At 39.1% G+C, this 23,814-nt stretch overlaps 2 protein-coding genes across 2 annotated transcripts; both read right to left on the reverse strand.

Annotated features, from left to right (window-relative positions):
* Positions 1-6,950: 6,950 nt before the first annotated feature.
* On the reverse strand, positions 6,951-7,901 carry LOC122984165 (olfactory receptor 11A1-like). The gene has a single exon (XM_044354492.1). The coding sequence runs from the start codon at positions 7,899-7,901 to the stop codon at positions 6,951-6,953; it is 951 nt and encodes a 316-aa protein (XP_044210427.1).
* Positions 7,902-14,634: 6,733 nt separating this feature from the next.
* LOC122983772 (olfactory receptor 11A1-like) lies at positions 14,635-15,659 on the reverse strand. Its single transcript, XM_044353879.1, has one exon. It carries the CDS (start codon positions 15,589-15,591, stop codon positions 14,635-14,637), a length of 957 nt encoding a protein of 318 aa, XP_044209814.1. The 5' UTR covers positions 15,592-15,659.
* Positions 15,660-23,814: the final 8,155 nt, after the last annotated feature.

Consider the following 23,814-nt stretch of genomic DNA (forward strand, 5'->3'; position numbering starts at 1 on the left):
ATGACATTCTGCTTGTTGCTGTAGATCCTGGTGATGTGGAGTCGATGTCTCGCTCATTCCTGGCATACAGCTTGATGTGACTGATGGTTGTTCCACTTCAGAACCGGTATCCGTAGCCACTGTTTGAGATGATCTGGCCGAGGGGGTTCAGGCCTATGCAAAACAGCAGCGGGGATAGTGCATCACCTTGGTATATGCCGCACTTGATGGTAACTTGTGCAATTGGCTTTGAGTTGGCCTCCAGAGTTGTTTTCCACAGCCCCACTGAGTTCTTGATGAAGGCTCTTAATGGCTCTTTCCAAGCATTCCAGTATCCATGTGTGTGGCACTGAGTCATGAGCTGTCTTGTAGTCAAGACCTGTAGTCAAGACCAACCTGTGCACAGGCATCCAGGCATCCAGGTCTGGCAGACCAGGCCTCCCTGGTCTTGCAGTCTTGGGTGACTGCTCTATCGACCAGTAGCTGGTGCTTAGCTCCCCTGGTATTGCTACCAATTCCTTTCTGGGCCCTGCTCATGTATTGGGCCATGTGCCTATTCATCTTAGCTGCTATGATGCCTGACAGGAGCTTCCATGTTGTACAGAGGCAGGTTATTGGCCAGTAGTTGGATGGGATCGTGCCCTTCTGGGGGTCCTTCATGATCAGGACTGTCCACCTGTGGGTTAACCACTCTGGGTGGGTCCCATCCATCAGCAGTTGGTTCATTTGTGCTGCCAGGCGTTCATGGAGTGCAGTTAGTTTCTTTAGCCAGTAGGTGTGGATCATGTCCGAGCCCGGTGCTGTCCAGCCATTGTAATGGTTACTGGATCTTGTTCTGGGAGATTGCTGTGGTCTGCTCTTAGGTCCACTAGCCACTGAGCATTGGTGTTATGTGATGCCTCCTTCCAGTATTGTTCAGTCTCAGCGCTGGAAGGATCTGTTTTCATGTTATTGACTGTTGTCATGTTATCCTATTTTTTCTCCTGGCTTCTGCTTCTCCTGTGTATCTCTTCAGGCAGGTAGCTTGGCAATCTCCAGTGCGTCACATATTGACAGTTTGTTGTACTTCCCAGGTATCACTTTTGTCCCCACATCTTTCTGTAGCTCTGAGAGTTGACTAACTTCTCTCTGTGTCGCCTTGATCTTGGCCTCCAGCCTCCTTCTCCATGGGGGGTAATGCTCTTTGTGGTTTATGGTGTTAGCCGAGCATCTCTAGGATCATTGTTGCTGTGGTGTATATCAGCTGATTGGTCTCAGTTATGGTCCCAGTTATGGTCTCTACATATGGGATGTAGGGAGAGTAGTAGGGATAGTACGTAGTGCTGTATTCATGTCCTCTAGCAGACTTTCAGAGGGTACTTTGTCACTTAGCCTTGGTAATCGGCTACAAGGGTACCGGGTGTCCAGCTTAGTCATGATAGTCATTCTTAGGTCAGTCGCCCTTGTGTTAAGGGCTTGTTGGGGCTTGGTACCCAATCTCGGAGTGTGGGGAGGATGATGATATCTCCCCTCTGACCTGTCGTCCTGGCTCCCCCTGCCGTAGCATGTTCATTGTACCTCATCAATCTCTAGTTGTGATAGCAGTTGCTGTTTGCGGATGTTGGAACACTGAGCTAGTAATTGTTTCTTTGTCAGCTTAGATGTTGGGTTTCAAAGCATCCATATATCCCACAACCTCTGCATGTAGCCCCTTTCATCGGGTTACTTGTATAGTAGCACATATTTTAATTTCACATTAAAAAATGATATAGTTTTTGTAAATGTAAATAGTTTCACCACCAAAATACATGTAAAGGGATATTTAAGTATTTGTGGATCCACACACATTGTGACTTCCCTCCTAACTCTTTTTGGATTTTTGTCCAATACGTACTGAAGCAGATCTGTGGAAAAAATTCACAACTGTGAGGTGCAGTTGCGAGCTACACCAGCAGGTGGCGACATTCCCTCACATGAGCAGACAGAACAACAGTCTGTGCCCGAAATCTGCATTCTCTCTAATGGCCAGCAGGGGCGACTCCAGTGGTTGCAAAAAGAAGTCCAATTGTATAGAAATCTATAAGAAAATGACCCTACTTCTCACTTGATTAATTACGTCAGTAAATACTTTCCTAATGAGTTTATAGTCTCAATCACTGGTTTCAAGTCTTCTTCACTACACTATGATTTTCAATTTGTAAATTATGGTCTTGTTAAAAGTAAAATAGATGATAAAGCAGCATATGCTTTAGGGTGTGGCTACCTTGTGATTGACAAGTCACCACCACAGCAACAACATTGATTTCGTAACGTAACCATGGCATAACCCCAGATTCACAGAGTTTAGGCGTAGCTGCCGATATTTCATAGTGTGTTTTCAGTTTTAAGTTTATTGTAACATATTGGTTGCCTAAAAAAGTCTTGTTCAGCATTTGGTTGTTCTAAAAGACCCTCTAAGATCAGTTGATCTTAGAGTCAGATCAGTTTTTTTTGTTTTTCAGTTTTTCTGTTAAGTACATTTTGTTTTAATGGTTTTAAGCCTGTTTTTTGGTAGCAAAAATTAGCATTAGCATTATCACAGTTAACCATAGACTGTAAAGTGCTAACCAAACTAGCAGCTAGTGCTAGGGTCAGCTCCAGTACACATTTATTTATGATTAATATATGTTACAACATACATACTTTGATGTAAAATGATCAAAGTGTTCTTAAAACTAATGCACTTTTTGTTCACTATTTGGTATTAACATATAATACACTTATAATTAATGCATTAAATTGCAACTAAAATACTAGTCCATATTGAATCACTTTTCATAAGTACAAATAAACACTACTTGATTAAAATTAACTTTAAGTTTATTCAAACAATGTACTTAAAAGTGTGCCACAATAAATTCAAAATGCACTAGTATTGTATTTATTTACATGATACTTAGTAAAATAGATATTTATACACATTAGTGTTGTCTGTCAGTAGTATTTAAAGATAGCTTTGTAAAAGTGTATAAAGTACTTTTCACATATATTACATAAAGCCCACTTCAGGATACTGCATTCCAGTGTACTAACAGCATATTTTTATGTAAAATGATTAAAGTGTGCTTAAAGGTATTATACTTGTACATTTTTTGGTATTAAAAAGTAGTACACTTTTTAATGAATACATGAAAGTATAACTATAAAGGCACCACATCTTAATGTACTTATTATAAGAGTATTCAAATACAGCTGGGTTAAAGTACACTTTAACACAGTACATTAAAACACAAAATAAATACACTTTTTTAAATCTAAATTCAATGCATCAATAATGTGCTTTAAATGCGCTTATTGCTATTCTTTTACATTTTAAGTACACTTAAGTGTATTTGGCAGCCAGGTGGGTGTGTGCAAGATACAAGCACAAACACAGCTTTTTTATTGTATTATTTGTTTTTTTATTGTTGAAGCCAGGCTTCTGTCCCTCTCCTTGTTGTCTCCTCTTGTATGAATGTGGATGCTTGGTAGACTCTTGTTTAAGCGTCTTCCAGTACAGACTGTAGTACTGTCAGCTCATGTGAGGGAATGTCGCCACCTGCTGGTTTAGCTAATAACTGCACCTTACAGTTGTGGATTTTTGCTACAGCTCTGCTGTGGTACGAATTGGACAAAAATCCACAAACAAATAGGAGGGAAGTCACAAATGTCACATTGCCCACAAACAGACAGGGAGCAATCCACAAATATGAAAAACCTGTTACTCGAATTAAGATTTGAGATACCAAATATATCAACTGATAATATATGATGCATCATCATAGATTAAATCAAAAGCTCCTATATCACAAATTCAAGAGGCCCTACAATCTGATTTCAATACCCCACAAACTTGGTTGTCAGCTAACAAACTCAGTGCATCAGAAATCCATTCAGTGCTTCTTGGTGTGAGACAGAACCTCTACTTCAAATCCAACTCTTTGGTTTTTAACTTGTAATGATGGTAGATTTCTTCAGAAAGTAGAAAACATTTAATATCTAGATGTTTGGATTGACTCTGAACTTACCTTTAAACCACACACTGATCATGTCATGAAAAAGTAAATTTTGGTGTTGGTGTTCTGTATAGTTCCAGACATTGCTTTACATTTAATGTTAGAAAGAGACTTGTTTCACAACTTATATTACCAATAATGGACTACACTGACATTGTTTATCATAATGCTTCTAAAACTGATCTCATCCCCTCTGTATTATATATAACAGACACTGCATATTTGTACTGGGTTGTTCTTTTTTACACACCATTGCACAGTGTTAGACACCCTCAGATCTTGATATAAGACATCAATTTCACTGGTACCAATTTATTTTTAAATGCATTAACTCTAAATATCTTTATTGTCTAAAACAGTTTTTTGTTCCTTATATGTCAAATTATTCACTAAGACGTTCTGATCAGATCCTCTTTGTAGTCCCTTAGCTTTTATGTTTCAGGCTCCTTCCGATTGGCATAAGTTATCTGCAAATATCTGCTCTCTGTCATCATTTTGTTTATCTAAAAATGATCTAAAAATCTAAACAGATTACCTATGTTTCTTTATCTATAGACTGGTTAGTTTTTTTCCCCTTGAGGTTGTAACACTTTTTTTCTCTTTGTCATTCAGTTTGTTGTTTGTTGTTTGTCTGTTATTCGTTGTGTTATATATCAGTGTCTTGTACCATTTTCCATTTGTTTTGAGTGTTTGTTTGGGACCCCCTTAAAAATGAGATGATTCATCTCACGGTGTTTATCCTGATTTAAAATAAATTATAGTGTTGCTGTTAATTTCATCATTCACTCAAAAATGAAATGCAACAAGTCAAACTGTTGACAAACTTCAGTATCTGTCAGTATCTGAGGAGTCTGAGGGGAGGTCATTATGGTCCTCAGCCCTCTTTGGACCAGTGAAACCAGTGCTGAGGTCTGCTCAGGCTGATTGGTCTCACTGGTTCACAGCTCTGACTGTAATTTGCTTCAAAGGGAATTAGTGGAAACTGTGGCTAATGTGAAGCTGCCTCACGGACAAACATGTTGACATGATGAAATGACCTTTGACCTGAGGGACTTGGTACAGTGATCTAACTTTCCCCAACACCAGCAGCCTCTGAGGGGTTTACATCAACTTCATCTGAGAATAAACTCAGTCTGTGTAGAAGTTTTCATGAGTGTCGTTTAAGATGTTTTGTTATGAAGTGAAGGACTTGACTGTAAGTAAAATCAAATCAAAGTCAGAGGGACCCGGAAACAGGCAGGTTTACTGTTCCTAACTCTACGACATTTTATTACGAAAAGAGATGATCAAACCTACACTGCAGTTCCATATTAAACATGAACTCCATTAGGATATACTATATTATAATGTATAAACACGTTGACATAATTTCACTTCTACCACTGTGATGAGTGTTGCTTTCTTAATCATACAACCTGAACAGTTTATTAAACAACCACTTGGTATTCCTTAAAGACCACTTTGACTTCCTCCAGCATCTCTTGAGTCTCTTTTTTAACTTCTTAAGCCTCTTTAGTTCCACCAGGAACCTTTGCAAGTACAACCATATCAGGAAGGACCACTAGAACCCCTTCAAAGACTGCAAGCAGCACATCATGGACTCATGTAGAACCTTTTGCTGTCATGACCCATGTATTCTCCACACCACAAGCATCACTTCCATTACATCCATTACAACTGGAACCTTTTTAAAAACCCCATAAATAATTCTTAGAATCTTCTTTGCATCAACCCCGAGAACCTTCTCATGTTCTGTCAAAGGACTTTTAGGACCTCCTCAAAGGCCTCTACAACCGTTTCAAGAACTCCTGAAACCTCCTTAAAGACTCTGAACCAAAGCCTGATATATCTTAATCAACAAATCCTCCAAATTTTTACACAGTTGTCCATGTTACCTCAGCAGATAGACTCTATAGTATTGGCTTATCTGGGCATGCTGTGAGTTGATTTTCATATTACTTGTCAGCAAGAACATAATGTGTCCAGTTTGCTGGTTCTTCCTCTTCCTTCCTCCCTGTATCAAAGGGCGTGCCTCAGGGGTCCATACTGGGACCACTGCTGTTCTCCATATATGTAAATCATTGTTGTGGTAATTTATCAAATGCTGCATTCCATTTTTATGCAGATGGTACATTTATTTATTGCTCATCTCCTTCAGTGGGACAAACCCTTGAATTCCTGCAGTCTGCCTTTGATGTTGTTCAGTCCCATTTAACACAACTTAAGTTGGTGTTAAATGCAGACAAATACAAATTCATGCTATTTTTAAATGGCAAATAGTTGCCATCTAATCTTCCAAAGATCTCAACTGCCCAAGCAGTCGAAATTGAAATGGTCACAACTTATAAGTATTTAGGTAATATTATTGATCAGAACTTGTCATTCAAATCACACATTTAACACCTTGTTTCCAAGCTAAATCTTAAATTAAGTTTCCTGTTTCTGGGGCAAACTGTGTCTTGATGGCTGATCAGCTGGTGACAGGGCCTGGTAGTCAGAATGGACTTCCAGGAGTCCACACAGAGATGGCAGTGGACTCACTGATGGATGGAACAGTGATGAATTCACATGATGGCATTCTCAGCCTGTACTTCCTTCATTATTTTTGGATAGTGAACTTATTTTGTTAAATAAAATGCACATCTGTAGGCATAGAATGAGTCTATAAAGCAGCTCATATTTGGTCCATTGTCACTCAGATTATACAAGTTACATACTTTCCTCACCTTTCAGAAACAGCACATTCCATATTCCTCTATATGATAATGATAAAAGCTACAAGTAATCAAGCAGTCAACATTTCCTACCGACTACATGTTTTCTTTAAGTTCATTACCAGAACATTATTTCAGTTCACTACCTTCCACACTAGCCAGATTCACATCTCTTTTTTTTAATTAATTGAACATTTTAAGACAATATATTGTGAAATATTTACTGATTCTTTTGTTAACACACCTACATAATATCTCTATGGCAAGCCCACATTTTAGAACAGAACAGGTGTTTACATGTATTTCGTATTTTTGACATTTGCAGTCCATACATGATAGGATTCAGAAGTGGTTGTATGATCAGAAAATACAGCGACAGAATGATTCTCAGCACACTGGAAACACTGCTCATATCAAATCTACTCTGAAGTATTTCAAACAAACATCCAAAAGAAAAGTTAAGGAGGGAAGCAAGGTGAGGTGTGCAGGTACTGACGGCTTTCTGTCTGGTCTGTTCAGAACCAGAAAAACAAACTTTAAGAATTTTCATATAAGAGAAAAGGATTGGAAACAGAGGGACTATGATGGTAAGAACAACACCAAAAAGTCCATAAATGTTATTCACTTTGGTTTCAGAACACGCCAGTTTAACAACTAGGTAGTTATTGCAATACAAACTGTTTATGATGTTTCCACAAAGTGGCAAACGGATGTTTAAGGATAAAGTAATAAGAAATTTCACAAACGAGTACAACCATATCACAGTAATAAAGATTAATGCCTTGTTAGACGTCATACGTGTGTTATATTGTAGAGGACAACAGATAGCAAGATATCTGTCATAAGACATGATGGCTAAGTTGAAAAATTCCACACTTGCATACGTATACAAACAGAAAATTTGCAGGAAACAAAAAGAAGTAGAAACAGTGTGAATGTCAGAGAGGATCTGAACCAGAAGGAATGGAAACAACCCTGTACTACCATACAGTTCATTTACAAACAAGCTGCACAGAAAAAGGTACATAGGTTCATGTAAGCTTCTGTTCATACAGATAACCACAATGAGTGATGTGTTGGCAGTAATGATAACAGTGTATAACATCACAGTTAACATGAAGTACAAATATCTTAAAGTTCCAATGTGTATATACGTGCTGAAAATGAAGTAAGATAAAGTTGAATTTACCGTCATTCTTGTTTTAGGCGACAAACTAGTTTGCAATTCATAATAAAGTGTGATTCTCATTCTGTAACACAAAACGAATAATTTGTTTTGTTCAAAGACATTGTTCTGAAAATCACTGACATTATTTTCATATTTGCCGAGCTTCACACTGACAACAATGCTTCACTTTTAAAAATTTCAAACATGTACGTTAAATAAATTCACAAGCAGCATGAACTCACAATCAAGTTAGTCTGCACCTTCACTGAATGTACAGATTTCTTAAATGACACCTTAATATTATTATTACAATTATTACACACAGTTTACCACATGTGACCTTGTGTTGCAGACTGCTGCAGTAACTAACGTGAGACTGCTGCTTTATGTGTCTTCATGACAGGAGAATCTCAACAGACCATTCCCACCTCATTCATGTCAAGTCCAGCAGGGAATCAACGCTCCCACAGTTCTGTCTGCACACTCTCCAAAGTTAAGAAAATTTGTAATTTTTTTGTGGATGACAGTTAAAGTCATTTCAAAGAGTTACAAAAGGATTGATACATGGATGAATAAATAGAAATGGAAATAATTTCTTTAGAATAATTGAGTGTTTTTCCGTCTAGTAATAAATACATTTAAATGATATGGTTGATGTTGAAACACTGAAAGACGTTACAGTGGCAGTTAAAGTTGAAGTGCTGGAAGGAGTTTATGTTTCAGTTGTGAAAGTATCAGCTGAAGTTAAATTGCACGTGCAAGTGTAGTCACAAAAATGAAGTGCAATAACAGTTGAGATATAACATTTAAGAGTAGGTCTAAAACTTTCCTTTTTGATAAAGCTTATAGTAAGGGCCGACCAGGCTCGCCTTTGACCAGCCTTTAATTATGCTGCTATAGGCCTAGACTGCCGGGGGACTTCCTATGATGCACTGAGCTCCTCTCTCCTCTTCCTCCTCTCCTTCTGTATGTATTCATTTACCATTACTGCATGTTAGTAACTTGACTTCTTCCCTGAAGTTCTTGGTGCTTTCTCATCCGCAGGAAACCCCATGGACTGTGCTGACTGGGTTGTCCTTCTCCTGCTGTTACTGCTGTTTGTTGTTGCTAGTCATGTATCTATTGTTATTGTTGTTGTTGTTGTTGTTGGTGGTGGTGTTGTAGTTGTTCTGCTTCAATTTGTAGCTCTTCCTCATCCTCAGGCTTCATCTCCTGTGGTGTCCCCCAAGGTTCTATACTTGGTCCAATCCTGCTCTCCATCTATATGCTTCCATTAGGTCATATTATTCAAAAACACAACCTTTCTTTTCATTGTTATGCAGATGACACACAGATCTACGTCCCCTAGAACCAAATAACTGCAACAAACTCATTGACCTGAATAACAGTCATCAACACATTAAATCCTGGATGGCTGCAAACTTTCTCCAACTCAATGAGAATAAATCTAAAATTTTATTATTTGGATCACAACAATTAACTGACATTATTTCTTGGAGTCATATTTGACTCAGCACTCGAGTTTGACAAATAAATCAATCAGGTTGTTCTGTACCACTGATCTGGAGAAAGTCATCCATGCCTTCATATCGTCCCGCCTTGATTGCTGTAACTCTTTGTATTTTGGTATCACTCAGTCTTCTTTATCCCGTCTCCAGTTAATTCAGAATGAAAGAGTTTCAACAAGGTCAAAAAAAGGGACCACATCACCCCCATCTTCGCTTCCCTGCACTGGTTAAGTATAGAATTGACTTCAAAATTGTGCTGTGTGCTTACAAAGGGTTAAATGGTCTTGTACCTTCTTATATAATAGAACTCCCATCCCTATATCACACTTCCAGAGGCCTGAGATCTTCTGACCAAAGATGTCTGTCTGTCCAGAGATCCAGGACTAGAGCAGAGCTGTGCCAAACTTAACCAACTCAAGTATTTCCGCTGAAGTCTTTGTATGTCTGTGTTGTCTCTGTGTGCCTTGTGTGACCATGTGCCTTGTTATTAGGATTAATATTACTATTATTGTTATTTTCTTCATTCTGTTTTTATTTTTACTTTTCTCTTTGCCTATATTGTGTTTTGGTCTTCTTTCTTTTGTTTTTGCTTTCCTCTGTGTGCTGTAAAGTACTTTGGATCAACTGTGTTGTTTGTAAAGTGCTTTATAAATAAAGTTGAGTTGAGTTGAGATAGAGAGTGGCGGGTCTCTGGAGCTCTACCAAGAACAGGCTGTTTTGTGTCTGCTCAATGACCCTCTCCTCTGATTGGCTGAATGTTTTCTGAGTGGCCAACCACAGATAATGGATTTTAGCCTAACCAACCTGTAATTATGTAAAACCAGGCTTCTGGATAAAACTCACTGCAATGGCTACTGAGAATAATGTTATTCAACCTTTGGATGGCTGTGCAATGACAAATTTGCTTCCTGACATCCAATAACTGTGAGCTCCGTCCAAGTAAAGGGTCACTGTTCGTCAGCCTTCTTATTGATTCTACAGTCTCTGAACTCTTCTGGAGGGATGATCATCATTCTTCATAAAGATATTCCCTTATGTGATGTTGTGATGATGGTGGTGGAGAGCGCTGTCTAAGTCCTAAATCTCTCATAGGTGTTCAGCTGGGTTGAGATCTGGTGACTGTGAAGGTCATAACATATGATTCACATCATTTAATGCTCATCAAACCATTCAGTGACCCCTCGTGTCCTGTGAATGGGGGCATTGTCATCCTGGAAGAGACCACTCCCATCAGGATAGAAATGTTTCATCATAGGATAAAGCTGATCACTCACAACTACTTTGTATTGATTAGCAGTGACCCTTCCCTCTAAGGGGACAAGTGGACCCAAATCACGCCAGCAAAATGCCCCCCACAGCATAACAGAGCCCCCAGACCCCCTCACTGTAGGGGTCCAACATTCAGACCTGGACTGGTTTTTCCTTTCATTCGTCACCCGTCTATAGCTGTAAGCTAGTAGCACTGAACATCACTTTGCCCCAGAGAAGGTCTTTTTAATCTGATATCTGTGCTGGATGCACTGCTGTCAGGTCACATGACCTCCTCAAACATGTGAGAAATGTACAACAGGCTGTGTGAACCAATCAGGACCCAGACTTTTGACTTGTGCTTAGTATAGCAGTAGAAGCACCAGGAAGCTGGAGCGCTGTGGCAGCTGAAAGGTTACAGAGCTTGGTTCAACTCCGCCTGGGGACCCTTGTTGCATGTCATATATCAACTGATAAAATATTATAGATTAAACTACTCAGCAGTACATGTGGTTGTTAAAATCATAATGTTAAAACTAACACTATACTGTTGCTGTTAATTTCATCATTCACTCAAAAATGAAATGCAACAAGTCAAACTGTTGACAAACTTCAGTATCTGTCCATCCTGAGGAGTCTGAAGGGAGGTCATTATGGTCCTCAGCCCTCTGTGGACCAGTGAAACCAGTGCTGAGGTCTGCCCAGGCTGATTGGTCTCACTGGTTCACAGCTCTGACTGTAATTTGCTTCAAAGGGAATTAGTGGAAACTGTGGCTAATGTGAAGCTGCCTCACGGACAAACATGTTGACATGATGAAATGACCTTTGACCTGAGGGATTTGGTACAGTGATCTAACTTTCCCCAACACCAGCAGCCTCTGAGGGGTTTACATCAACTTCATCTGAGAATAAACTCAGTCTGTGTAGAAGTTTTCATGAGTGTCGTTTTAGATGTTTTGTTATGAATTGAAGGACTTGACTGTAAGTAAAATCAAATCAAAGTCAGAGGGACCCGGAAACAGGCAGGTTTACTGTTCCTAACTCTACGACATTTTATTACGAAAAGAGATGATCAAACCTACACTGCAGTTCCATATTAAACATGAACTCCATTAGGATATACTATATTATAATGTATAAACACGTTGACATAATTTCACTTCTACCACTGTGATGAGTGTTGCTTTCTTAATCATACAACCTGAACAGTTTATTAAACAACCACTTGGTATTCCTTAAAGACCACTTTGACTTCCTCCAGCATCTCTGAGTCTCTTTTTTAACTTCTTAAGTCTCTTTAGTTTTACCTGGAACCTTTGCAAGTACAACCATATCAGGAAGGACCACTAGAACCCCTTCAAAGACTGCAAGGAACACATCATGGACCCATGTAGAACCTTTTGTTGTCAAGACCCATGTATTCTCCACACCACAAGCATCACTTCCATTACATCCATTACAACTGGAACTTTTTTCAGGACCCCATAAATAATTCTTAGAATCTTCTTTGCATCAACCCCGAGAACCTTCTCATGTTCTGTCAAAGGACTTTTAGGACCTCCTCAAAGGCCTCTACAACCTTTTCAAAAACTCCTGAAACCTCCTTAAAGACTCTGAACCAAAGCCTGATATATCTTAATCAACAAATCCTCCAAATTTTTACACAGTTGTCCATGTCACCTCGGCAGATAGACTTTATAGTATTGGCTTATCTGGGCATGCTGTAAGTTGATTTTCAAATCACTTGTCAGCAAGAACATAATGTGTCCAGTTTGCTGGTTCTTCCTCTTCCTTCCTCCCTGTATCAAAGGGCGTGCCTCAGGGGTCCATACTGGGACCACTGCTGTTCTCCATATATGTAAATAATCGTTGTGGTAATTTATCAAATGCTGCATTCCATTTTTATGCAGATGGTACATTTATTTATTGCTCATCTCCTTCAGTGGGACAAACCCTTGAATTCCTGTAGTCTGCCTTTGATGTTGTTCAGTCCCATTTAACACAACCTAAGTTGGTGTTAAATGCAGACAAATCCAAATTCATGCTATTTTTAAATGGCAAATAGTCGCCATCTAATCTTCCAAAGATCTCAACTGCCCAAGCAGTCGAAATTGAAATGGTCACAACTTATAAGTATTTAGGTAATATTATTGATCAGAACTTGTCATTCAAATCACACATTTAACACCTTGTTTCCAAGCTAAAACTTGAGGTAAGTTTCCTGTTTCTCCCTCCAGACAAGGAAACACTTGATTTCGGCAACTTTTTTACCTTTACTGGATTATGGCAATCTGCTCTATATGAATGAACCTGAGCAGTGCCTAAAGAAGTTGGATACTGTATACTGCTTTACGTTTTATTACTGCCTATCTTGTACACCACTGTACTTTGTATGCTGCTGCCAAGTGTCCATCTCTGTATCACAGACTTTCAAATTGGTTGGCTTTTATATATAAATCTCTCCTTGGGCTGGTTCTTCCCTATCAGTGTACATACATGTGTAAAAACCAAAGATCAGTATAGCTGCACTCTCACAATATTCTACAGATGTTGGTCCCCAGAGTTAGAAAAGGATCATGTAAAAAAGCCTTTAAATATGCTGCCACTTCTTCCTGGAATAATGTACAGAAGGGCCTGAAATTGTCAGAACTGATTATTGTTGGGGAATTTAAGTCAATTTTAAATGATTGAGGAAATACTACTCAATGTGAGTCACTTACACTGAAATCGTTTTTGAAAATTTCAATTTGTGAGTGACTCTAAGTTCTTACACCCAAAAAAGACTCATGAACCAGCAAAAACTACAAGTCCACTGATGCAGTTTGTACACAGCGTAATCACATTAGCTGCTCTCCACCCAGTTCCATGATCATACATTTATACATCATGCAGCAGGAATATTATGAGCCTAAACATAGCTATAAGTATAACAACCAAAGGAAAACACAGTGCCTATAAGTCTTTGTTTAGAACAGAAATGGCTGTAAATGCCTGGTATAATTTCCGGTTAACTTTATATAACCTTGTGGCAGATTTCTTAGGGGAAAATGATGAGAAATCAACACTGAATGATGTAATATTGAACATGTTGGCAGCTATGACAGACAAAAGTAGCCTCAATATCGACTGCAGCAAGGAGGACACGAATCTGTCCTCTCTGGCAACGCTTACACCAAGGTTATACTGCATATCCCTCACGTACAAGCTCATTATTAATTTAATATCTAATACTAACCATTTTAGTTTATGGAGATGGGTTTCAGTGCTTTATGGTCTCATAGTAGGCACTAAGGATAACCTATTGACTCGATTCTGGGCAAACAAACATGTTACAGAATCGGTTCAATGACAGCGTCACCAAAAATCTTATAATAAATCAGCAGAACTCCAGAAAAAAATTAACTGTTCTTGAACGCAGTTCTTTTGTCCTCACGGACATGGAATTTAGCAAACACACTGATAACTGAGAGTGTTTATAAGACCACATCTGGTATTACATTTCAGTCAAAGGCACATAAATGGATGCACTATCTATAGCAAATGGTTACTAGCATGCTTTCAGTGCTCTTCCTACACAAACACAGTGCTCCATACCTGCAATGTTAATTGACTTACAAGAGGAGTCAGCACTTTATTTGATGTGTTTCAGCAGGGGTTGCAACTATTAGTACTACCACTACTGATGATGTAACAACAGTCTTTCTATAGCTGATAAAAGAAGAAAAAAGGCAGCAATACTTAGGGAAGTCTTTTATTTTCTAGAGTAAGATTAGAGACTTCTCTTTTAAACAGGGAGGCATTCACTAAGAGATGAAATTTAAGAAATCTACTTTGTGACTGAAAGAATCAAACCAACTGTAATTTAGAAATGTATTTTTGAAACATGTTATGTTCTTGTTTACATATAATAAACAGTATTATTTTTGTCAAAGAATCCATCTTTTCAAAATGTTCATGTTATTGAGAGTATAAAAGTATATCAGATAACTTTTAACATTAGTAGCTTACATTTTACTGAAGACAAGACTTTTACATAATGTACGTATTTTAGACATTTTCAATCCATACAGTACAGGGTTGAAGAGCGGTTGGCAAGTGAGGAAGTATAATGATAAAACAATGCGCAACATATTGGGTACACTGCTCATATCAAATCTGCTCTGCATTATTTCAAAGAAACAACCACAAGAGAAGTTGAGCAGGGAAATAAGGTGAGGTGTGCAGGTACTGACAGCTTTCTGTCTGGTCTGTTTAGAACCATAAAAACAGACTTTAAGAATCCTTATGTATGTGTAAAGAATTAAAGTTACAACACCAACAATTAGGAAAATTGTGTAAATAATTCCATAAATGTTATTGGCGGTGGTGTCATAGCATGCCAGTTTGACCACAGAGTAGTTGTCACAGTACACTTTGTTGATGATGTTTCCACACAGCTGTAAAGGAGCACTCAAAGATATCATGACAGCAACTTCAATAAATGGGAATAACCATGTTATAGCAATAAGCATGGCAACCTTTTTAGACGTCATACGTGTGTTATATTGCAGAGGAAAACAGATAGCAAGGTATCTGTCATAAGACATGATGGCTAAGTTACAAAACTGCACATTTGCATAAGAATACACAAAGAAAATCTGCAGGAAGCAGAAAGAAGCAGAAACAGTGTGAATGTCAGAGAGGATCTGAACCAGAAGGAATGGAAACAACCCTGTACTACCATACAGTTCATTTACAAACAGGCTGCACAGAAAAAGGTACATAGGTTCATGTAAGCTTCTGTTCATACAGATAACCACAATGAGCAAAACATTGGCACAAACAGTTAAAATATACAAAGAAATGAGAATCACAAAAAATAAATATTTTAAGTGACCGCTGTCAATGTAGGCATTTAATGTGAAGTATGAAAATTGAGTCGAGTTTATCATGATCCTCCGCTTGGCTTGCAGAACAATCATAACACTTTTTGTGAGGTTAACTAAATGCACCAATCATGTTACATTTCATAAAATATTTCACTAATCTAAACTAAGCAACACATAGCTGAAAAATAAACATATAAGCAATATTCAATTTTCTTCCTTTGTAGAAATTCGTTTTAAAGAAGGAGCAATTATGACAAATGAATTAGACTCACCACTCTCTTATGTTAAAGTCAATATAATGCTCACATGAGAAACTAAACAACTCAGTTCATGACATTGTGTAAGTCAGACTGTGCATCTTAACTGAGCTGAAACTCTGCTTCTGCCTCTTTATAACCTCTCAAACAAAAGACGCCCACAGCAGCAGACTGACCTCATTATCATAGGAACCACTGGTTGATACTGAGTTCTAACTGATGTCATGAAAAAAACACATTTTCGAAGAATACTCAGATTGTAATTTTGAGAGGACAGCTCAATAAAAAAGGGGTAAACTTGCTTTATTGACTTTGTTGCCACATGACCTATTGGTATTGGGGAATATGAATTTAATATACAATCGTATGTTTTATGACAAAGAAGATGAACGTTAGTTAGACTTGAGTTTTTCTGTTCCAGTCGTTGTCCAGCTTTGGGCATCACCTGAAAAATGGGTAAAGGGTATGGAGGACCACAAGTGTCAGAGACTTTATTGCCATTTGAACAGGCATAGGCTAAATGCACATTGGAATTCTTGCACGGTTCACTCAGTCAAGTAAAGAAAAGAAAAAAAAACAATTTTACAATTAATTTTTCAAAAATTAAGTTAAAGAGAGAGAGAGAGAAAATGAAAAGAGAGTAGCAGGGTATGACAGATATTACATTATTTACAACAGTTATTTGCAGAACTCCAACAATTATTCACAGGGAGGAATTGCACATTAAGAAAAAACATATTACACCTGTGTAGCGGCATGTTATACTAGGATATAAATAAGGGTTTTGGATAAGTGTTTTTGTGCCATTGTAGTAATTCATAGTCCAGGGAGTGAGTGTGTGTGTGTGTGTGCCAGGACAGTAAAGTTGTACTATACATATATATCCCATCAATCTACACTCATAACCCCATAATGGCAAAGCAAAAACAAATTAAAAAGAAAAAAACTGAAATATCACATTGACATAATTCAATTCAATTCAATTTTATTTATATCCCAATTGAGGTTTTCTCAGGGCTCTTCTCACATAGAGCAGGTCTAGACCGTACTCTTTAATTTACAGAGACCCAACATTCCTCCATGAGCAGCACTTGGTGACAGCGGTAAGGAAAAACTCCCCTTTAATGGGAAGAAACCTCAAGCAGAACCGGACTCTAGGTGGACATCATCTGCCTTGACTGGTTGTGGTCAGAGAGAAAGAAGGAGGGAGAGAGACAGAGAGGCAGAATAACAATAATAGTAATAGAGATGTGAAGAAGTCGAGTTAGTAACATGCATTAATGGTAAATGAATGCATACAGATGGAGAGGAGGAGGAGGGGAGAGGAGCTCAGTGCATCATGGGAAGTCCCCCAGCAGTCTAGGCCTATAGCAGCATAACTAAGGGCTGATCCAAGGCGAGCCTGGTCGGCCCTAACTATAAGCTTTATCAAAAAGGAAAGTTTTAAGCCTACTCTTAAACATAGAGAGGGTGTCTGCACACCGGACCGAATCTGGAAAATGGTTCTGTCTCCCATTCTACTTTTGGAGACTGTAGGAACCACCAGTAAGCTGCATACTGGGAGCGCAGTGTTCTAGTGGGATAATACGGTACTGTGAGCTCTTCAAGATATGATGGTGCCTGACCATTAAAGGCTTTGTAGGTAGTAGTAGGAGTAGAAGGATTTTAAATTCTATTCTGGATTTTACAGGAAGCCAATGTAGCGAACCTAAAATTGGAGAAATGTGATCTCTTTTTCTAGTTTTTGTTAGTACACGTGCAGCTGCATTCTGGACCAGCTGGAGAGTCTTTAGACACTTGTTAGGGCAGCCTGAGGATGTGCCTTATTTTTGCGATATTACGTAAGTGAAAAAAGGCAGTCCTTGAAATTTGATTTATGTGGGAGTTAAAGGACATATCCTGATCAAAGATAACTCCCAGATTCCTTACAGTGGAGCTGGAGGCCAGGGTAATGCCATCCAGAGTAGCTATATCATTACATAATGTGTTTCTAAGGTGTTTAGGGCCAAGCACAATAACTTCAGTTTTGTCTGAGTTTAGTAGCAGAAAATTGCAGGTCATCCAGGTCTTTATGTCCTTAAGGCATGTTTGGAGATTAGTTAACTAATTGGTTTCATCTGGCTTCACTGACAAATATCATCTGTATAGCATATGTTTCATAATAACATTACTTAGAGGAAGCAAATATAAGGTGAATAGTATTGTTCCAAGCACAGAACATTGTGGAAATCCATGTCTAACCTTTGTGTATGGAGGATTCATCGTTAACGTGTAAAAATCCTGTGAAATTCTATGTGGAGATGAGAGAAACTTCCAGAAGGACAACCATCACTCTGGTCTGTCTGATGACACCAAGATTGAACTGTTTGGCCTTAATTCTAAGTGTCATGTCCAGAGGAAACCTGGCTCCGCCCATCACCTGCCCAATACCATCCCAATGCTGAAGCATGGTGGTGGCAGCATCATGCTGAGGGGGTGTTTTCAGCAGCAGGGACTGGGGGACTGGTCAGGGTTGAGGGAAAGCTGAACAGTGCAAACTACAGAGATATCCTTAATAAAAACCTGGTCCAGAGAGCTTAAGGCCTCAGACTGAGCCAAAGGTTCTCCTTCAAACAGGACAATGACCATCAGCACACAGCCAAGACAACACAGGAGTGGCTTAGAGACAACTCTGCGAATGTCCTTGCAGCCCAGCTCATCTTGAGTGGTCTTGAGCTCCTCACAGTAACTAATGACCTCCTCCTGGATGCTGACTCAGTTAACTGCTCAATCCTCTTGTTCTTAGACATACTCTAGTGCAGCCTTTGACACAGCAAACTACTCCCTCCTCGTTCGCTGGTTAAAATAAGTAATTGACTGTGACCTTGAGCCATTTACTTATATATGTAAGAAATCCTTTCAAACAGGTATTTTTCCCAATAACATGAAAGTGGCTAAGGTGACTCCAATCTATAAAAATGGTGACAAAGATATTATATCAAACTATAGACCTGTGTCTTTGCTACCTCAATTTTCTAAAATACTCGAAAAACTATTTGTAAATAGATTTGATGACTTTATTGAGAAATATGAGTTACTGAGTGACCATCAATATGGGTTTAGGAGCAAGCAATCCACATCTTTGGCAGTGATGGATTTTGTAGAAAATATAGCAACAGCAGTAGATAAGAAACAATACACTCTAGGTGTATTTATTGATTTACGTAAAGCATTTGACACAATAGATCATTCCTTACTTCTGCAGAAATAGGAATGCTATGGTATAAGAATTGTCACACAACATTGGTTAAGAAGTTATTTAACTAATAGGTTTCAATATGTAAAACTTAAGAATACTGAATCTCAGTTTAGAAGAGTGGCCTGTGGTGTTCCACAAGGTTCGGTATCAGTGGCGTTTTCTCCCAGAAGCCAAGGGAAGCCAGACTTCCCCTGATTTTCCAGACTGCAGTTGTCATTTCAATAAAAACACTTTGTTTAACAGTTTCGGTAATTCCTCTGTGCTGTTGCTGTCATCGCTTTCCCATTTCTCATTGAGTATTTTACAATGAGTGAAACAGCGCCCCTCTAAATGTTAGGTGGTGAATGTGTGGTGAAACACTATATTGCTCTTCTACTGTAGACTAATATCATGTCCGTGAGGAGGCCAGATTGACATTGGCATCCCTTGGTGAAAAAAAAAAAGAAGGATTAACCAATCAGATGAGGCTACCCTCATGCCACTGCCAAACTGTGATTAGTCAGGACTATGCCAAGGGATACCAGCCAACCTTTGGCTCACCAATCAAATCATAGCATGTTTTGAACTTCATGGTAACCCTGGTAACCCGATAACCATTTGATATCACCGTTAGCAAAATTAGCAAGTGTCGTTATGGAGGGTGGAGATTTGGAGTTTTTAGTAAAAAACAATTTTACTAAACTACCACTACAGCAGCAACTCAAAATTAAATCTGACGGCAGGCCAACGCCCAAACTAGAACCGCGTGTGGAGAGGAAAAAAGGCGGGATTCGGACATTCAATGAGGAAAATTATGTTCGCAACAAGTGGCTAGCTGGTAGCGCTAAACTTCAGTAGCTATTTTGCTGGCCGTGTCTTCTTTTCGACAAGGATTCGTGCTCACTGAATAATCAATGGAGCACTACAGGATTCGTGGACCTTGCCAACCTGTCACGGGCAGTTGAGAGGCACGGTAAATCAAAAAGTCACATAGATTTATATAGATATTGTGCTGTGAAATTAAAGCTTTTTGGGCGTCAGGATTGACGAGGCTCTTGACTTGGCAAGAACCATTAGCACAAAGAAGCACAATGAACAGGTGAAGAAGAACCGGGATGTTCTGATGAGACTCATTGTTGCAGCCTTGTACCTTGCACGCCAAGAACAAGCATTCAGGAGACACAATGAGGCCACTGGCAGCTCAAACAGGGGCAATTTTGTGGAGCTGGTACGTACATTTGCGGAGTTTGACACTACACTTTCAGAGCACTTGGGATCGTCAGCAGTCTTCAGCGGCATGTCAAACACCATACAGAATGACATCATTGAAAGCATAGCTCCTGTTATCCAGGATGAGAATGATAAGGAAATAAACATGTCTCCTTTCATTGCTATAGAAGTGGCTCACAAGTGCCAACTGACTGTCATCATCAGATATGTTAATGAGAAAGGCAGTGCGTGTGAACGTTTTCTCTGCTTTTTTGATGTCAGCTCAGATAGAGATGCACAAGCTATAACATCAGTGGTGATGAGAGCCATCGGGAACTACAGTCCCACAAATAAACTCATTTGTCAGACTTATGACGGAGCAAGCTGCATGAGTGGACAACACGGTGGAGTGCAGGCTTTAGTGAAATCCCACTGCCCCAATGCGTTGTTCATCCACAGTTATGCTCATAAGTTAAATTTGGTTTAAGCACAAGGCACAAATAACATTCAAGCAGCCAAACTGTTTTTTGTCAGTATTGATGCCTTTCACAGTTTTTTCTCACGTTCATGTAAGAGATCAGCGTTACTGTGTGAAGTTGACCAAGCTGTGCGTGTACCAGGGGGTTCTGCTGTGAGGTGGAATTTCAAAAGCCGTGCGGTAACTCTTTGGTCAAAAAAAGGGACCACATCACCCCCATCTTCGCGTCCCTGCACTGGTTAAGTATAGAATTGACTTTGAAATCGTGCTGTGTGTTTACAAACGGTTATATGGTCTCGCCCCTCCTTATATAACAGAACTCATGTCCCTATATCACACTGCCAGAGGCCTGAGATCTTCTGACCAAAGACTTCTGTCTCTCCAGAGAAGTGTTATGGGCAAAGAGCTTTCACTATGGCCACCTCAAGACTAAGGAATTCTCTCCCTCCACCATATGATTCTCCACCTCAGTAGAGATTTCCAAGAGACGTTACTTGTTAGCCTTCAGCTGTGCCAAACTTAACCAACTCGTATTTCTGTATTTCTGTCTGTGTTGTCTCTGTGTGCCTTGTGTGACCATGTGCCTTTATTATTAGTATTAATATCACTATTATTGTTATTTTCTTCACTCTGTTTTCATTTTCACTTTTCTCTTTGCCTATATTGTGTTTTGGTCTTCTTTCCTTTGTTTTTGCTTGATCAGCAGTGACACTTCCCTCTAAGGGGACAAGTGGACCCAAACCATGCCGGCAAAATGCCCCCCACAGCATAACAGAGCCCCCAGACTCCCTCACTGTAGGGGTCCAGCATTCAAACCAGAACCAGTTTTTCCTTTCATTTCTCACCTGTTTGTAGTTGTAAGCTAGTAGCACTGAGCATCTGACAAACTTCAGTATCTGTCCATCCTGAGGAGTCTGAGGGGAGGTCATTATGGTCCTCAGCCCTCTGTGGACCAGTGAAACCAGTGCTGAGGTCTGCCCAGGCTGATTGGTCTCACTGGTTCACAGCTCTGACTGTAATTTGCTTCAAAGGGAATTAGTGGAAACTGTGGCTAATGGGAACAAACATGTTGACATGATGAAATAACCTTTGACCTGAGGGACTTGGTACAGTGATCTAACTTTCCCCAACACCAGCAGCCTCTGAGGGGTTTACATCAACTTCATCTGAGAATAAACTCAGTCTGTGTAGAAGTTTTCATGAGTGTCGTTTTAGATGTTTTGTTATGAATTGAAGGACTTGACTGTAAGTAAAATCAAATCAAAGTCAGAGGGACCCGGAAACAGGCAGGTTTACTGTTCCTAACTCTACGACATTTTATTACGAAAAGAGATGATCAAACCTACACTGCAGTTCCATATTAAACATGAATTCCATTAGGTACCAACCACTTGGTATTCCTTAAAGACCACTTTGACTTCCTCCAGCATCTCTTGAGTCTCTTTTTTAACTTCTTAAGCCTCTTTAGTTCCACCTGAAACCTTTGCAAGTACAACCATATCAGGAAGGACCACTAGAACCCCTTCAAAGACTGCAAGGAACACATCATGGACCCATGTAGAACCTTTGGTTGTCAAGACCCATGTATTCTCCACACCACAAGCATCACTTCCATTACAACTGGAACTTTTTTCAGGACCCCATAAATAATTCTTAGAATCTTCTTTGCATCAACCCCGAGAACCTTCTCATGTTCTGTCAAAGGACTTTTATGACCTCCTCAAAGGCCTCTACAACCTTTTCAAGAACTCCTGAAACCTCCTTAAAGACTCTGAACCAAAGCCTGATATATCTTAATCAACGAATTCTCCAAATATTGACACAGTTGTCCATGTCACCTCGGCAGATAGACTCTATAGTATTGGCTTATCTGGGCATGCTGTAAGTTGATTTTCATATTACTTGTCAGCAAGAACACAGTGTGTCCAGTTTGCTGGTTCTTCCTCTTCCTTCCTCCCTGTATCAAAGGGCGTGCCTCAGGGGTCCATACTGGGACCACTGCTGTTCTCCATATATATAAATAATCGTTGTGGTAATTTATCAAATGCTGCATTCCATTTTTATGCAGATGGTACATTTATTTATTGCTCATTTCCTTCAGTGGGACAAACCCTTGAATTCCTGCAGTCTGCCTTTGTCAACTGCCCAAGCAGTCGAAATTGAAATGGTCACAACTTATCAGTATTTAGGTAATATTATTGATCAGAACTTGTCATTCAAATCACACATTTAACACCTTGTTTCCAAGCTAAAACTTAAAGTAAGTTTTCTGTTTCTTCCTCCAGACAAGGAAACACTTGATTTCGGCAACTTTTTTACCTTTACTGGATTATGGCGATCTGCTCTATATGAATGAACCTGAGCAGTGCCTAAAGTTGGATACTGTATACTGCTTTATGTTTTATTACTGCCTATCTTGTACACCACTGTACTTTGTATGCTGCTGCTAAGTGTCCATCTCTGTATCACAGGCTTTCAAATTGGTTGGCTTTTATGTATAAATCTCTCCTTGGGCTGGTTCTTCCCTATCAGTGTACATACATGTGTAAAAACCAAAGATCAGTATAGCTGCACTCTCACAATATTCAGATGTTGGTCCCCACAGTTAGAAAAGGATCATGTAAAAAAGCCTTTAAATATGCTGCCACTTCTTCCTGGAATAATGTACAGAAGGGCCTGAAATTGTCAGAGCTGATTATTGTTGGGGAATTTAAGTCAATTTTAAATAATCGAGAAAATACTACTCTTGGTCAATGTGAGTCACTCCTAAATTTACACTGAAATCGTTTTAGAAAATTTCAATTTGCGGGTTACTACTAGCACTACCACTACTGATGATCCAACAACAGTCTTTCTACAACTGATAAAAGAAGAAAAAAGGCAGCAATACTTAGGGAAGTCTTTTATTTTCTAGAGTAAGATTAGAGACTTCTCTTTTAAACAGGGAGGCATTCACTAAGAGATGAAATTTAAGAAATCTACTTTGTGACTGAAAGAATCAAACCAACTGTGATTTAGAAATGTATTTTTAAAACATGTTATGTTCTTGTTTACATATAATAAACAGCATTATTTTTGTCAAAGAATCCATCTTTCAAAATTTTTATATTATTGAGAGTATAAAAGTTTATCAGATAACTTTTAACATTAGTAGC

The sequence above is a fragment of the Thunnus albacares genome, chromosome 6 (assembly GCF_914725855.1).
Source record: "Thunnus albacares chromosome 6, fThuAlb1.1, whole genome shotgun sequence".
In the NCBI taxonomy this organism is placed as follows: Eukaryota; Metazoa; Chordata; class Actinopteri; order Scombriformes; family Scombridae; genus Thunnus; species Thunnus albacares.

What these genes read in the sequence shown, in the direction of transcription:
- LOC122983772 (XM_044353879.1), bottom strand. Translation starts at nt 15,591, where the DNA reads ATGATTGTTCTGCAAGCCAAGCGGAGGATCATGATAAACTCGACTCAA.
- LOC122984165 (XM_044354492.1), bottom strand. Translation starts at nt 7,901, where the DNA reads ATGACGGTAAATTCAACTTTATCTTACTTCATTTTCAGCACGTATATA.